The following is an 18,085-nucleotide window of genomic DNA, read 5'->3' as shown; positions in this document are numbered from 1 at the left end:
TTGAGCAGTTATTAAGTCTTTGAGGCTCTATACTGACTGTTTAACCATGCAAATCCAAAAGTAAAGTGTAGTGTCTCATCAAAAAAGTTGATTACCGATTAAGGCAAGTGTATTGGTTGTTCTGTAAACTAGGAAAGTCAAAAGAATAGTTAAATAAATGCAATATTTCATTTAAACAGCCCTGAAAAACGGAATAGTGGAGTACACTGAAATGCCCAGCCATCTATTTAAATCAGGTCATGCAGAATATATACAGCAAAATGTCTAAGAGCTGCAAAAAAATCATCAATGCATATCGAAAGGGCTTTTCTAAAATTACTTAATATAATGATGCTATTTAATGTCAGAGAAAAGAAAAGGATGTCCTGAGGTACTAGGGTGGGGCAAGAGAAATTGCCAAGAATAACAAAATTGCAAGATTGCATCTTCCCATGCTTCTCTTGATTAAAGCCTAGAATATAAAAAAGGGTAAAGGTTAGTCGGACCTTTAAATGACACCAGCCTTCTAATATTGCGATTCAAATGTTAAATCCACGGCAGGAGTGCTTTTTATATCCTCATATAACCCAGAAGCAAATCAAATATTGTATCATAAAAACACACAAACAACAAAAGAGGGCCAGACATGTATCCAGATCTTAATTCGGATGTTCCTGTGGCGGTTTCCATGCCAGATCATAGGATGCACAGGGGCACCGGCTATTCCATCACACTGCTGCAAATTTTTTATGCACCATAGTAAATTTCTCCCATGGAAATACAACAAGTATTGCTGATCAGGCAGCTGGGGCTCTATATGTCACATGATTGGTTGGCAGCTGGGCCTCTTGTATGTCTCATGATTGGTTAGCAGCTGGGCCTCTTGTGCGTCTCATATTTGATTGGCATCTGGGGCTCTTGTAACTGTTGGACTCTTGTAACTGTTTCATGATTGGTTGGCAACTGGGTCTCCTGTGTCTGTGTCTTGATTAGTTGGCATTAACCTGGCAAATTGTTAAAATTTCCAAGTTGATCCTTCTGGTCCATCTGTGAAAGGCAGTCAGTCACCCTTACTAATAGATCTCAGGCTTGGGAACTCTTATAAAGACACAGAAGAGCTTTTTTGTGGACCATTCGCTCCTCTGAGAGTTTCGTGATCTTTCAACACCTGTCCTCCGAGTTGAGCCGTTCCATGCCTTACAGCTGAGTAGGGAACAGGAATCTCGTCTTTTAGGTGGGAAAAGAAGAGAATCTTCCTGTTGGGATGGGGCGATAGGCTAGTTTTCCTAAGATGCTTTATTAACTGTTTGCTTGGATCGACTTGGGCCTTGGAGCCCCAGAGTCAGCTAAAAAACCATTATGAGTTTAAAACACTTGTCTCAGGTAGAAGTGACCTTTGTGGTGTGGTCTGTTTTTGATATTAGGGTGATACAAGCATCCCTCACACACACAATTTATCAGAACTAGAAATTTATTAATCCGAAGGATTGTAAAGTGCATCTACATGTGGATCAGACCAAGAACCGGGAAATACCTATTGTGGGATGAACAGATGGGAAATACCATGTCTGACTTTATTCTTTCAACTCCCTGCCTATTAACATAATAATAAAGCATTCCCTATGCATCTGTCTCTTTCATTTGATTTTAAAAAGTTTAAAAATGGCATTTGTGAAGTAGAGCTAGTAACTAACCTTCAGCTCATTCCTCAAACATTTCAACTCAAAGGTGAATAATAATAATAAGAGTAATTTGTGTCTTTTTGGCAGCCCTTCCATCTGCAGAATAACCTGTTCTACACAAGTTGCCATTGTTTACTGTGACTGACTGAGTGACAGGCTGTGTACCCAGTGGGTTTGTATTTGTGTTCAGGGACTAATTGTGTTTGATGTGGGGAGGCTAGGCTTGACCCCAGTGATTCTGCCTGCCAGAGCTGTGGTTTCTGATTTTAATCGAAACCCTAGGGCCATTTGAAGTGTAGCCAAAAAGCACCTTGCAAGTTGAACCTTATCTAATTATGTGATGTGTATAAACTGTGGAAGCATAAATCTTAGTCAGTAGAGCAACTTGTTTTTCTAAGATTCTTCGGTCCAGTGAAGGACAAAGCAAATGAGTGAGAGATTGATCCCCTAGCACTTTTATTGTCTGGGTGCCACACATCATAAAATTTAGGCTCGTTAAAGTAAATTCCATAAACAGCCTTGGTTAATGAGTGAAGTAACTTGCTCCTTTCTTAAGCTCGTTCCTGAAATCCCTTTCCGCTTACCATTAGACTTGCATGATTAACAAAATACCAACAGGATGTGCAAAGGAGAGCAACAGACTTTAGCCTGGGAGACATACTGATTCCTGGTGTATGAGTAACGTCAAGGGAACTCAAAGGATGGCGTGATAAATGAAGAGAAATTAAAATGTCACACTTGAAATATCGGGGCTAACTCCCATTTTCGCTCTTTCATCTCATAGAATGACTGAATTCTTTTCCAATATCTTATTCTTGAAAGGGTTGAAAAAAATTGGTTTTAATCAATCGCATTTATTGAGCGCTTACTGTGCACAGAGCACTGTACTAAGTGACTGGGGGAGTACAAAACAACAATAAACAGACACATGCCCTGCCCACAATCATCATCAATCGTATTTATTGAGCGCTTACTGTATGCAGAGCACTGTACTAAGCGCTTAAGTTTTAAGTCACTTTTATCTCTGGCCAGGGGGAAGATTTTGAGTATGATAGAATTGTGGTGGTAGGATTCTCTTACTTAAATGATTATTTTTCAGCAAATATTACTGAGTGTTTTTTGATGTGACTTTGAACGGTTTGCAAACCATTTATGAAAATGATGTTACGAAAACCTTAAGTAGTAAAAAGAGCTGACGTTCCAGTCATCTACTCTATATCCTCTGTCCTATCTGCAAGGAGAAAAAGAATGTGCTGATTTTCCTCCTTTGGCTAGCAATCAACCAATCAATCATTGGCATTTATTGAGTGCTTACTGTGTGCAAAGCACTGTACTAAGTTCTTAGGAGAGTATAAATATAATTTTTGTCAAACCACAGAGAAGACATATCATGAACGATTGAACCCACAAAACTCACTGTCGATAACTTTGGATGTTAGATTTCTCACTCCCCAAACAGTGTCTTCTGTCTGAGTAAAACAAGTCTCATTTTATCAGAGACCGCAGACCTTTACCCATTTGGCGAGCAGGAGGGGTGGGGAGGAGAGCATTTGTTTAAGCATATGCGCAGTAGCAAGAGGACAAAAAATTTCACGGGAGTTGAGACAAATATCTGGTTTGCCAATGCCAGTGCTAAATTTATGAGCAGTCATTTCTAAGGTCTTTGTTGAAATAACTCTGGTGACCCTGCAGTAGCAGTAACTATCAGAAATGTATTGGTTTGTTCCTTTCACACCTGGCTCTAACTTGGGTCTCAATGGTTATGGGAATCTTTGTGCCCACCTCTGTTCCAAATCAACAAGATGGCCATGAATTGCCAGCCCAGATAAATGACACACTGACGCTTTTCATCTCCTCCCCGACTTTTTTTTTTTTAGCCTGTAAAATTGGATACTACAAGGCCCTTTCCACCGATGCTTCCTGTGCCAAATGTCCTCCTCACAGCTATTCCGTCTGGGAAGGAGCCACTTCTTGCACCTGTGACCGAGGATTTTTCCGAGCGGACAACGATGCCGCCTCTATGCCCTGCACTCGTAAGTCAGACACATTTTTTTTTCATTTTCATTTTCTCAATTCTTCTCTCTTTAAGAAGACTTTCCTGCTAGAAATGATAAACAGACAGCCGCTCTGGAAGCATGCCCAATGGTATATCATCATTCCCTTCATGCAGAGAGAAAAGGAAATAGTGGGGGAAGTGAGAAGGAAGAAGAAGTAATAATGCTTATTAAACTTTTCTTTTTTTCTCTCTGGACAGCATGCTCTCTATGGAAAAGTTTTTTTCTGCTTAGCTTTGCTGAACAATGACCTTGTTCATACTTGCAGTATTTTGATGGTTATACATGTATTACTACACACTTGTAAATATGGATTCAAAGCTATATACATTTAAGGACATTGGAAACCCACATTCATTTGTACTTCCCTAGCACTTAGTACAGTGCTCTGCACATAGCAAGCGCTCAATAAATACGCTTGATGATGATGATGATCTCTAACTTCAGATTTCTTTAGTCATTAAGATGATCTCAACAATGACAAGTGGTGTGGCCTAGTGGAAAGAGCAAGGGCCTGGGAGTTAGAGGACCTGAGTTCTAATCTCAGCTCTGCCAAGTACTTACTGTGTGATCTTGGGCAAGTCACTCAACTTCTCTGTGCCTCAGTTCTCCTACTCTTCCTCCTACTTAGACTGTGAGCCCTATGTGGGACAGGGACTATGTCCAACCTAATTAATTAGTATCTACCCCAGTACTTAGAACATAAGCACTTAACAAATGCCATAAAGCAAACAAACAAAGAAAACCTTCAACTGGTCAAGCTATCATTGCTCAAGAAGATGAGTGTACCAAATACATCCAAACAATGGTTTAGGTCTAGCTCCGCTTTGCAGTTTTCTTGTCTTTCATTGTGAGGATTTTCAGAGATTAATTAATGAATCAATTATTGTCTCTAAGTCTCCTGTTCAGCAAGGATGATTATGCTCATTTTAAAAATGACTGGGGATCAGAGAGATGACTTAAGTCATTCAAGGTCACTCAGTAGTGAGTCAGTGACGGAATTAGGAACGGAATCCTTTTGTCTTCTCTCCTAACCTTATACTCTCACCCTCCGATTAGAATGCACATTTTGAGCTTTGTAGACATTTCAAGGGATGGGAGGATCTGAGCTTCTCAAAGGGCCTGTGTTTCAAATAACCCTTCTGGCTGAAGTCCCCTCAGCTTTGTCCTGTTCCCTTGACAAGTTGTGGGGATGGAAGAGAACATAAACATCAGAGATTCTTTCAAACTGATTTCAGGCTCTAATCAGTTCTTACCAGTTGGTTAAACCAGGTGACAAACCCAATTCCCTTGTGCTGACAGCCATAATAATCAGGCACCTTCTTTGTTCATTATGCTGTCTTTAACCCTGGCATTCTTATTCAGCCCTGCATTTAGTGATCGCTCAGTGTGACGGCACACTAATGAAGAAATAAAACACACTATCTGAGACCCATTCTTCTAGCAACAGATAGACTCTGCTCCACTGGCTTGTAAAATCAGGTTTTTGTTCACCAGGAGAACTATTAGACCAGGTGAATAAAAGTAGCGTTGGGCAATTTAGAGAAAAACACCTGGAATATCTTCCCCTGGCCACCCTTTGGCTTCAGATATGGTGAGATGAACTTCAGCCTCCTTTGGACTTCTGGTAACATCTATTCCTTGAGAACTGATTTCGGTAACCATAATAGCTCATGAAAGTGATCTGTAGTTATTTGGGTGACTCTCTAATGGGCTATTGTGTCAGATAATTAGATGCCTTTTTTGATGCTTTAAGAGGACAATAGGAAGCTGTCTTGGGTGCAGTCCTGGCCCAAGATAAGAGTCAAGATCTCTCTAGTACCCAGTTCAACATTTCTCGCTTTTACTAGCCGGAAGAGATTAACTCTGATTTTCCAGGTCCCCTCATTGACATATTGGTACTTTTAGAAAAGCATTCAAGTTGCCCTGTCCACACTTAAATAATGGAAATTTTACCATGTTTCCCTTGCCGATGGAAATGAATTCACTCCATTGCGCTGTAAATAACCGAATCCTCATATCACCGGTTCAGTGGGGATGTGGACCAAAGTCTTTATATGTTCTAGTTGATGGTTTTTATCCGTGAATTCCTAAAGGATGCCATGATTAACCTGAGTTTTGTAGGGATGTTATAGCAGGGGTTGGGATGGTATTAGCAATGAACTCAAGCAGTTAGGGTAAATTGAAAAGGGCCTATTTTCATATGTTTAACAATGTGCATAGATTTTTCTTCCCTTCATTCCCTCAAATATTCTGAGTTAGGTCTCCCAGATCAACTAAGGAAACTTTGACAGACTGTTGTGTCTGACCAGAATTTATGAGTTGCTTTTTTCATGATTCTTTTTTAAAAGAGCAGAACTGTAAATCAGAGTCTGCCTTCCACCCTTATTAGAAAAGAGGAAGAAGCACAGTTGAGGAAGAAATGTGTACGTTTGGCTAAAGATATTTCTTGATCCCCAACCGTATGCAAGTAGTGAGATAAGTATATTAGTTTTCAGTGATTTGTTTATATTTTTTATATTGTACTAAAACTTATTGGGCTTCACATCATTCTTTACTAAAAGTATTTTTTTGGCAAGTGTTTCTGTTAATAAAATACATTTAAAGTGTAGTTTAGAATTTGATTTTAGAATGCATTTCAGGTTAGCCCTGGATGGTGGGAGTGAGCATGTAAGCATAAAATGTGGATTTAAGGCCAAAACAGAATGATTTCTGATGAGTTCTTGTGCTGGTCTCCTAGCCATGTTTGCCCTCCTTCTTTTCCTCCAGTGCCCTAAAGCCAGAGAGAAGGTATGAATAAATAAGTGCACTCTTACATCTCTAACAGTCCTCTACAGCTCTTGACTTTCAAACCACCGAACTAGCTGACAGCACACCATTCATTCATTCATTCAATAGTATTTATTGAGCACTTACTGTGTGCAGAGCACTGTACGAAGCGCTTGGGAAGTAAATATACAAGTGTCTATGCAGATGGAAATTAAGCCAGAACGTCAGTATAGCTGTGGTGTACCTTATAAAATACTGTGTCCCCATGCAACTCAACTTTCTGAACCTCTGAAGTTTGTTTCCTATTTAAGAGAGTCTAACAAAAGTTCAAAAACTATTATTTATGATTCTCATCACTGAAGTCGAGATGTCAGATGGGATAGCAGGCATTTTTTCCATTATTTTAGCAGGCAATAGAAAGTAGAGTACCACCTAATATTGGGGAATGATCATGAATTTAATAGAAATAGCGCTTAATAGAAATAAGTGCTGCTGATGAAATTAATCTTCTGATTTTGGTCCTCTGCATTCACATTTCCTATTCACCTATTCACACGTACTTGTGTCTCAAGTCAAAACTTCAACTTCTGGTTTTAAAAATAGACTGTGGAGAACTGAGTCTTATTTTCTTTATAGAAGCAGAGCCAAAGTTATATTGATGCAAACAGTCCAGTCTTCATTATACTTCTGCATTTGCTGAGATGGTGGATTTGTCATGAGATCAGTCTTTAAGTAGACTGTGACTGCTTCTACTCCTGGGAAGCAGTAACCTTTTTTTCATGATTTTTTTTCTGAGCTTGGTTCAAAAGATAATTTTATGCCATTTTGCCATTTGAACTTCATTTTCGGAGTGCTTGAGAAGTTTATTTAACATTTGGTAAAATTTATTCGTGCTTTATGATTAAGAAAGCTTTTTAAATTCAAGAGTATTTAACACTGGGTGAGTTGGAGAACTACCATAGGTCTGTCTTTAGGTAAAAGGCTTTGAATAATTTAGTTAGCAGTGCTGCACAAAGACCGATTGACTGGTGTTTAGACTGGCCTTAAAATAGTCTTCAAATTGCAGCATTTAGGGCAGATTATACTGGAGGAGTTTAACGCTAATAAGGGCAAATTTTCCAAGTTGTCTCCCGAAAAAGCCTATTTGCAAGGTGACCTACAGTTTTAGGTTAGCAAGAAATTGAAGTAACCTTAGTTCAAACAACAAACATCCCTTAGTTTGTCTTTACAGTTGCCTTTTCTAATTGAATTTACTGCACTGCTGTATTTCCTCCAGAAAGTATATTGTTTTTAAATTAGCATTTCAACCCTATTACTCAAAGCCCTTGCTTCTAATGCTTTCTGACAGTTATCATCATAATGAGCCATAATGAAATGATGAGCAATCTTCAGTGGAAACTCTGTGGATTCCACTGGTGCTATGTGACTGTGTTGTTAAAATTTGAATGTAAATTAAAATAACATTGTCCTTAGTTGTTTCCAAGGACAGAGATTAAAAATGTGTTTTGCTTTTTTTTAGTACTTTCATTTTGCAAATCTTACATTCATTTTAATTTATGCCTGTGAATGCAATAACATCCATCATGAACCCCTAGAAGATTTATATCCATGGTATCCTGGCAAATGCTTTGGGTGATGTTGGGTACACAGCTCTGAATAAATATTAATATCAGCTTTGGGGAAACTACCATACATTTCTAAGCATGCACTTTGCCTTTTTTTCAAGTTCTTTCAGTGACCATTTTTAGAGAGGCATCCTTAGAACGAATGGGTCAAAAAAGGTAAGAGTCCCATTAAGGTCTAGAATATGCTAGCAAAAGTGTGAGTTAAACCTGTTCTTTACTTCTAAAGCTAGTCTGCTTCAGTAGTCAAAATTTGATTATTCAAGGACTGTTTACACAGTTGGTATATTAACCAGATATTTTACTTCTCCCTCCTGCTGTCAGCCTTTTGCCTTTTCAATGCTCATTAGCAAAGAGAGAACTGGGGAAGTGAAACTCCATTTTGCTTCTTGTTAATAGCTCTGGCAAAAGGCCTAGACAGGAAGAAGTTGAATTTATAGGTATTTGGGCTATTTGTGCATTTCATTTAACCAGGCTTTCCCCATTCCCTATGAATAATTTAGAGTTCAATGCAATTGTCTTACCGTTTTCAATTCTGGAAGGGTCATTTTGGCCACTAATGGAGGTTTTTTGTTGTATTTTTTTTACTACTCTTAGGTATCAGTTAAGTGAACTTTATTAACTATCCCATATAAAATTGAATGTCACACTTGTATAGACATGAGGAAACCTAGCCAGGCATCAGATCAGCAATGGAAAAACAAAAGATTATCACAAAGGTTAGCTGGAAGGAACCATGAAGGAGTAAATAGAAAAAGGAGGAATCCACCCCTGACTGGGGTACTCGGTTAATTTATTAAAAACCTAAACTTTTCCAAAGAGAGGCAATGTGTTTGATAAGGGCAGGGCTTCAGTTTTGGGAGGCAGCTGGGACTTTGTCCCATCATTTGTAAATATGCATAATCCTTACTGTTACAAGGATAAAAGTGCATATCTCTCTACAAATTATAGGATTCCTCTGTCATCCTATACACAGCAGAATTGCTCTAGAATGGGCATTGTCCAGAAGAACCAACCAAAATGCAACTTTTGAGTAGTTGACACACAGAGAGATGATTATGCAATTTAAACCATATTAACCTAGTTTATTTCTTTGTGAATCTAACTGTCTCACATGCCTCCCCACCAAACCTTCCCCATGCAACACCCACTCAGTGCTGGCAGGCCCTTGCTGGCCTAATTGACTACCACTCCCTAGGACCCAGGATTACTTAGTTTTATGGGGCCCCCATGTAACGAGAAAGAGCATGACTTACTGGAAGTAGTACAGGCTTGGGAGTCAGAGGTCATGAATTCTAATCCTGCCTCTGCCACTTGTCAGCTCTGTGACTTGGGGAAAGTCACTTGGCTTCTCTGGGCCTCAGTTACCTCATCTGTAAAATGGGAATGAAGCCTGTGAGCCCCACGTGGGACAAGCTGATTACCTTGTATCTACCCCAGTACTTAGTAAAGTGTTTGGCCCATAGTAAGCACTTAACAAATACCGTTATTATTATTATTATTATTATTATCATTATGCCACCCTGGGCACAATACAATTGGATGTCTTCATTGGTTCTTGCAGCAAATGCATAGAAACAACTGTTGCTGCTAGTGGGGAAGTGGGATAGAGGAATGGAAGAGAAGAGCAGTAGCAAAGGGAAAGAAAGGAGAGGAGAGGGGAAGGAAGAAGTGTAACACTGGATTCTTAAACTTCTTTTTCTTTCTTTTCTTTCTTTCTTTCTTTCTTTCTTTCTTTCTTTCTTTCTTTCTTTCTTTCTTTCTTTCTTTCTTCCTTCCTTCCTTCCTTCCTTCCTTCCTTTCTTTCTTCCTTCTTCTTTCTCTCTCCCTTTTTCTTTCTTTCTTTCTTTCTTTCTTTCTTTCTTTCTTTCTTTCTTTCTTTCTTTCTTTCTTTCTTTCTTTCTTTCTTCCTCCCTTCCTTCCTCCCTCCCTCCCTTCCTCCCTCCCTCCCTCCCTCCCTCCCTCCCTTCCTTCCTTCCTTCCTTCCTTCCTTCCTTCCTTCCTTCCTTCCTTCCTTCCTTCCTTCCTTCCTTCCTTCCTTCCTTCCTTCCTTCCCTCCTTCCTTCCCTCCTTCCTTCCCTCCTTCCCTCCTTCCTTTCTTTCTTCCTTCTTTCCTCCCTATGGCATAGTGGATAGAGCACGGGCCCAGGAGTCAGGACATCATGGGTTCTAATCCTGGCTCCACCATTTGTCTGCTGAGTGGCCTTAAGCTAGTCACGTCACTTAACTGGGCCTCAGTGACCTCATCTGGAAAATGGAGATTGAGACTGTGATCCCCACATGGGACAGGGACTGTGCTCAACTCAAATTGCTTGTATCCATCCTACCGCTTAGTACAGTGCCTTGGCATATAGTAAGTACTTAACAGATACTGTCCTTATTATTCTCCTCATCCCAGGGATACGAGAAGACAGTGGCCATACATTTAAGCACAGTTAGGCTTGACGCTGCCCCTTATTTCCCACCTGGATCCACCAGCACAAGACCCGGACCTCCTCTCTGTTTCCTCATGGGGACTGCAATGAAGTCTCTGAGGACAGGCTGGTCTGCCTCTCGCCAGCTCAGATCAGGATACCATTCTGCCCCACCTCATGGCTAGCTCCAAGTTTCATCTGTGCTGTTCATGTGGGGATAAGGCTTCCCAGTGCTGTATGGTGTCTGTCTAAAACTTAGTCCCGTGTCTCAACTCCTCCTTCCTCCCTCCCATCTCTGAAGAGCTGGGTGTTTGCATAGTTGGGATGGGGAGGATTCTGCTCCCCAAAGGCCAGGAAGTTCCTCCCTAGGCAGAGAAGGGTGAGGATTGCCTGGTCTGAACTGCATAGGGTGGGAAGTCCAAGGGTTGTGGATACAGCCCCATTTAGCCCCAGAGTCCTCTGGGTGTTCTTAGTGTGTGGAGCTGTGTCCATGGCCTTCCGGGCATTGATGCCCCTTGCTCAACCCAGTGGAGGGCCTAGAGGGCTGTCTCTTGCTGCCTCTCTGCTTCCTCCATTCCCTGCTCCCACCAGCAGAGATCTGGATGGAGCCCAATAGCCATTCACTGACTTTTGTCTTTTAAACGGGTTGTTGGCTCTTCAAAGCCCTCCCCTCAGTCTAGCTTTCATCCTAATCAGCCATTTTAAATGGCTCTCCACCACTCCCTAGTTCAGGACCACGTTGGTTTCCAAGAAAAGCCAGATTGGCCTCCCAAGTCATAGGCTTCTGACCTCTGAACTTGAAGCGCAGCATTCACACAAGAAAGCATGCCGGTGCTTATGAGCCAACTTTCAGAACCAGCAAAATGGATCGACAATTAGTGTGAAGAACTTTGTGAACCAGGCTGCAGTTTCATAAAACACAAATAAAACTGGGAATCTCCACTGGTGACAGTTGATAGATGTCAGTGAATATCGTCACCAAAGCAGCATGTATTCCAATGCTACAAGGATACACAAGATAGCTAAAAATATCATGAAAGCCAGCATATCTGTTGGGAAACTGACAGCCTTACACTGGCATATACCATTGAGCTTCACCTCAACTAAAGATGAGAAGAGAAACTGCAGTGTCCAACCTTCAATGTGGTTTTGACAACTGAACTTTTTTAAGGTATTTGTTAAGCACTTACTGTGTGCCAGGCACTGTATTAAGTGCTGGGGTAGATACAGGCTAACTAGGTTGGACACAGTCCCTGTCCCACATGGGGCTCACAGTCTTGAACCCCATATTAGAGATGAGGAAACTGAGACATAGAGAAGTGAAGTGACTTGCCCAAGGTCACAGAGCAGACAAGGGGCAGAGCCAGGATTAGAGCTCAGGTCCTAATGACTCTGAGGACCAGGCTCTATCCAATAAGCCGTACTGCACTCCTGACTTACCAAATATGCCTCATATGACTTGTAGAGCAGTTCATTCATTCATTCAATCATATTTATTGAGCACTTACTGTGTGCAGAACACTGTACTAAGTGCTTGGGAAGTACAAGTTGGCAACATATAGAGACAGTCTCTACCCCACAGCGGGCACACAGTTAGAGGGGGGAGACAGACAACAAAATAAAACATATTAACAAATTAAAACAAATATAATAGTACACATGTACAAAATAAATAGAGTAATAAATATATACAAACATATATACAGGTGCTGTGGGGAGGGGAAGGAGGTAGGGCGGGAGGGTGGGGAGGGGGAGAGGAAAAAGAGGGCTCAGTGTGGGAAGGCCTCCTGGAGGAGGTGAGCTCTTAGTAGGGCTTTGAAGGGAGGAAGAGAGCTAGCTTGGTGGATGTGCAGAGGGAGGGCATTCCAGACCAGGGGGAGGATGTGGGCCGGGGGTCGACGGTGGGACAGGCGAGAACGATGCCCAGTGAGGAGGTTAGCGGCAGAGGAGCAGAAGGTGCGGGCTGGGCTGTAGAAGGAAAGAAGGGAGGTGAGGTAGGAGGGGGCAAGGTGATGGACAGCCTTGAAGCCGAGAGTGAGGAGTTTTTGCCTGATGCGAAGGTTGATTGGTAGCCATTTGAGATTTTTGAGGAGGGGAGTAACATAGCCAGAATATTTCTGCACAAAGATGATCCAGGCAGCAGCGTGAAGTGTAGACTGAAGTGGGGAGAGACAGGAGGGACTGTCTCTATATGTTGCCGACTTGTACTTCCCAAGTGCTTAGAACAGTGCTCTACACACAGTGTGCACTCAATAAATACAATTGAATGAATGAATGAATGAATGAAAGGAGGATGGGGCATCAGAGAGGAGGCTGATGCAGTAATCCAGTCGGGTTAGGATGAGAGACTGAACCAGCAGGGTAGCGGTTTGGATGGAGAGGAAAGGGTGGATCTTGGCGATGTTGCGGAGGTGAGAGCGGCAGTTTTTGGTGACAGATTGGATGTGAGGGGTGAAAGAGAGAGCAGAGTCGAGGATGACACCAAGGTTGCAGGCTTGTGAGACGGGAAGGATGGTAGTGCCGTAGACAGTGATGGGAAAGTCAGGGAGAGTGCAGGGTTTGGGAGGGAAGATAAGGAGTTCGGTCTTGGGCATATTGAGTCCAGTTATTTCAACAGCAATTCTTTCATGGCCATCTACTGCCCTATTTTACAACAAATAGCAAGATATCAAACGATGAGTTCCTGAAACACAATTTACCTACCAGTCTTAAAGCAATGCACCTTATGACCTATCTTTACTGAGGATTAGATTTGAGATGTTGGTCTAAAAAGGTTTTTAGAAGGAGTAAAACAAGGAATACCGAAGATATGTTTTAAGAACACAGCAAAGCAAAACACTACACTGTAGCTATAGCCAGCCAAGTGGCAACACCAGAAGCAGCATGGCCTAGTGGAAAGAACATGGGCCCAAGAGTCAAAGGACCTAGATTCTAATACCGACTCTGCCACTTGTCTGCTGAGAGACCACGGACAAGTCATTTAACTTCCCTGTGCCTCAATTACCTCATCTGTAAAATGGGGAATAAATTCTCTCTCCAATTTAGACAGTGAGCTCCAGTTGAGACAGGCTCTATATCCAACTTAATTATATTACATCTACCCTGGAGCTTAGTACAATGACCATGGCACATAGCACTTGGTAGGTACCATTAAAAAGGGAAAAACAAAACAAAACAGAAGATAGACGATCCTGTTGCACAGTAATTAGAAGGGGAGATTATTTTAGAGTAGAAAATTATGATACGAGGAGAGAGAGTTAAAAATGGGGTTAAGCGCTGTGAATCATAAATACTACAGCTAAGGAAGTTATAATCTTCACCCATATGATAAAATGAATTGTTCCTCATGCGTTGGTTCTGTCAGCCACATTTTCCTAGTATATTTCCCCATTTTTGTCTTTGCATTGCATCTTTACATTGTCTTTGACCATGAAAAAACAGATGCACACACACACACACACACACACACGCACGCACTCCCCCCCAACACACACACGTGAATCTGAATAAATATAGAAATAGCTATATAGGCCTTCAACAAGAGGGCTGAACACAACTGATGAAAATAAGTCATTATTGGGAGCAGTGGATAAAACTGTCCAGGGAAAACATGTGCTTTATTTCAGAGTTTAAAAGGCCATAATATCCCCAGTGTTTACCCTATGAGTTGTTTTTCAGTGGGAGAGGGATTAATAATATAGGCTTATCTGAAGGCTTTTACAGCCTGGAATCTGAAGCATTAGTGATAGTTCCAAGTTGTCCATGATTAATGAAACCTTATGAAATGGAACAAGAAGTATTAGATGCGTCTTTAGAAGATATATCTTGAACCAGTTGCCTTGGCATTTTAATGGGAAGACATAAGAGCTTAAAAAAATTGATCATTTAAGAGTTACATTTCTGCCTATGCACTTGGGAATTCTTCAGTCCCCTTTAGATCGTATTTCACAGCTTGAAAGTTGAAGTTTGAAATAGTGATTAAAAGACAGTTTACTGTTAAATGACTTCTAACAGCCCAGAAAAACGCTCATTACAGGAACCCAGCCAGGTTACTTATTCCTGACACTTTGTATTGTCATTATTGTAGCCTTAGAAAAAGATTTCCTTTTGATGACCCACATTTTTCCTTTTCAGTGCTTACTAGTAGATTAGCAGTGCTTCAACAGATATCAGTAGGTGTCAGTAGCCTAGGACACTTACCCTTCTGCTTAGGAATATATTAATTTCTAGTTTTCCTCAACTCAATCAGCTTGTCCTCTTCTACATTTCTTCACTGATCCCCAACTACAGCCCAACCTGCACACTTTGCTCTTCTAGCATCAGCTCACTCTATGTGCTCAGATCCCCCTGCCAACTCTTTCCCATGTCCTTCTACTGGCCTGGAATTCCTTCCCCCTCCATATACACCTGACCAGCACATTCCCCATCTTCAAAGGTCACATCTTCTTCAAGAGGCCTTACCCAATTAAGTCCTCTTTTCTCCTATCCCCTCTCCCTTCTGTACCACTTGGCCCTGTACCCTCTGAGCAATTGAGATTCACCCCACCTTCAGCCCCACAGAATTTATTTAGGCATCTGTAAATCATGTACTTACATTAATGTCTGTCTCCCCCTTTAAATTGAAAGTTCATTATCAACAGGGAACATGTCTACCAACTTTGGTGTTGTACTCTTCCAAGCCCTCTGGACGTAGTAAGCCCTCAAGAAATATCATTGATAGATTTATCCTAGGCGCACTATTTTTTTCTCTTCATGACACCACTAGGTCCTTTTCCCATATTAAATAGTTTTATTTTCAGCCATATTTTTCATGGTATTTGTAAAGCACTTACTCCGTGTCAAGCACCGTTCTAAGCATCGGGGCACATATGAGTTTATCAAGTTGGTCACAGTCCCTGTCCCACATGGAGATCACACTCGAAGTTGGAGAGAGTAGGATTTAATCCCTATTTTACAGAGGAGTTAAGTGACTTGCCCAAGATGACACAGCAAGCAATTGGCAGAACCAGGATTAGAACTCAGGTCCTCTGACTCCCAGGCTGTACCATCCACTCTATCCACTAGGCCATGCTGATTTCTAGTGCAATTTGTAACGAGCCATACTTGCTTTTGGAAAATGATTTATACTATTCTGAGATTGTAAAATTTTATTTTTTGCTTATGATGTTCGTGTGGTTCCCTATCTTCAATAGCCAAGTTTTTAAGGTGTTAGCTTTCTGAAATAATCAAGATAGGTGATTTTCTTTTCCCAGTGGGGAGCACAGAGGTGATTAAAGATGGTAAAGGTCCTCTTCACTAGTAAGAACTTCTCTAATACTTGGTGGAAATTGACTACAGGTTCCATTGGGAGTCACAGTGTCAAGTAAATGTGGACTAAGTGCAGGGTGACACTCACTGGGAAATGATAATTATCCAAAGTAACACCTATCGCTTTGCCTGCTGTGTGATTCGGAAACATCATTTTACATCAATGAAGGGAGCAAGTATTTCATTAAATGTACTAATAACAGCAAGAAATAAAGCCAAGTCAATGAGCAAATGAAGGAATAGGTCCATGAATTCAGTAACTGGCACATATTATTGACAATTAGCTTGCAACCAAGACTTGCCATCTGTGCTTCCCCATGACCAGGTGAGCTAGGAGAATCTCAAGATACTGCTACTTGATAGAAATGTTGTTTCTAATACTTAGAATAACTGACATTTGGAAAGACTGAAGAATACATTTTTGAGAGCTCTTTCTTAATGTTTTTTTCCATGCCACTAACCTCTTGCTCACACCCCTTTCCCATCCTGGGGCATCCTCCTTCAAATCTGACAGACTGCAACTCTATGAATCTTCAAGCCCTTCTGAAATCACAGCTCTTCCAGGAGGTCTTCTCCAATGAATTTCCACTCTCCCTAAGTGTCCTTATAATGGTCACGTTAGTGTTAGTGCTTTGCCAACTAAGAATTTGTGTATTTACAACTTCCATATCACTTAGGTATTTGTCTTTCATATCCTATTCCTTAAGCACTAACTCATGTACATATCCCATTTACTTTCTTCTAAATCGCTTTAGTGACTGTTCTCTCCAACATGCGGGCAAAGATCATGTGTACTAACAACTAACAACTGTATTCTCCTAAACACTTATAGTTCACAGTAGGTGCTGAACAAATCAATCGATTTAAATAATAATGATAACTGTGGTATTTGCTAAGTTCTTATGTGTGCCAGGTATTGTACTAAGCACTGGGGCAGATACAGTCCCATCAGGTCGCACATGGAGCTTACAGTCTAAGTAGGAGTGAGAACAGGTATTGAATCTCCATTTTGCAGGTGAGAGAAATGAGGTTCAGAGGACTTAATTAACTTGCCTACTGTCACATAGGAGGTAAATTGCAAAAGCAGGATTAGAACCCAGGTCCTCTGACTGTGTCCCAAGCCTGTGCTTTTTCCACTAAGCCACACTCGTTCTCTGGTAAAGTCAATGGTAAGGAGTTTCTGTTTGATGTGGTAGTAGATGGGCATCTACTGGAGATTCTTGAGGAGTGGAGAAGTATGGATTCAACATCTGGGTAGCAGAGTGGAGTGGACTGAAGTTGGGAGAGAAAGAAGGCAGGGAGGTCAGTGAGGAGTCTGATTCAGTAATCAAGACAGGGTAGGATAAGTGCTTGGATCAGCATAATAACAGTGTGGATGGAGAGGAAAGGATGAAGTTTAGCAACGTTGTGAAGGTAGACCTGACAAGATTTGGTGACAGAGTGAATATGTGGGTTGAATGAAATGGGTGAATTGAGCATAATGCCAAGGTTACGTGTTTGTGAGACAGGAAGGATGGTGGTACATATGTGCATATATTCAAATGATAATTAATATTAACGTTGGTCTCCCCCTCTAAACTGTAAATTCCTTGTGGGCAGGGAATGTGACTATGTATTGTGTTATATTGTACTCTTTCAAGGGCTTAATAAGCTTCTCTGCACACAGTAAAAACTCAGTAAATACAATTGATGGATTGGTGTTGTCTAAAGTGATGGGAAAGTCAGGGGCAGGACAGGTTTGTGTGGACAGATGAGGAACTCTGTGCTGGACTTGTTGATTTTAAGATGTCAATGGGCCATCCAAGTAGAGATGCACTGATGGCAGGAGGAAATATGATGCTGCTGATGAGGAGACAGATAAGGGATGCAGATAGATTTGGGAATCATCCTCATAGAGCTGGGAACAAATAAGAGAGTGGTGTAGATGGAGAACAGAAGGGTACCCAGACCTGAGCCTTGAGGGACTCCCACAATTAGGGGGTGAGTGCAGAGGAGAAGCCCATGAAAGAGACTGAGAATGAGTGGCCAAAGAGAGAAGAGGAGAATCAGGAGAAAGCGGTGTCAGTGAAACCAAGGTTAGGTAATGTTTCCAAGAGAAGAAATGGTTGACAGTGTCGAAGGCAGCTGAAATGCCAAGGAGAATTAGGACAGTGTACAAGCGCTTAGTACAGTGCTCTGCACATAGTAAGCACTCAATAAATACGATTGATGATGATGATAATGAACGAATGAAAAGAGCAAAGGACTCAGCTACCATC

At 41.3% G+C, this 18,085-nt stretch overlaps 1 protein-coding gene across 1 annotated transcript in view; it reads left to right on the top strand.

Annotated features, from left to right (window-relative positions):
* EPHA4 (EPH receptor A4) overlaps positions 1 to 18,085 on the top strand; it is a 145,421-nt gene that overhangs the window by 57,363 nt on the left and 69,973 nt on the right. The window contains 1 exon segment of the mRNA XM_038744794.1: positions 3,539 to 3,694. Coding sequence (XP_038600722.1) covers positions 3,539 to 3,694 — 156 coding nt within the window.

This window comes from Tachyglossus aculeatus, chromosome 1 (assembly GCF_015852505.1).
Source record: "Tachyglossus aculeatus isolate mTacAcu1 chromosome 1, mTacAcu1.pri, whole genome shotgun sequence".
NCBI classification, from domain to species: domain Eukaryota; kingdom Metazoa; phylum Chordata; class Mammalia; order Monotremata; family Tachyglossidae; genus Tachyglossus; species Tachyglossus aculeatus.
This window is presented reverse-complemented; position numbering and strand designations above follow the sequence as displayed.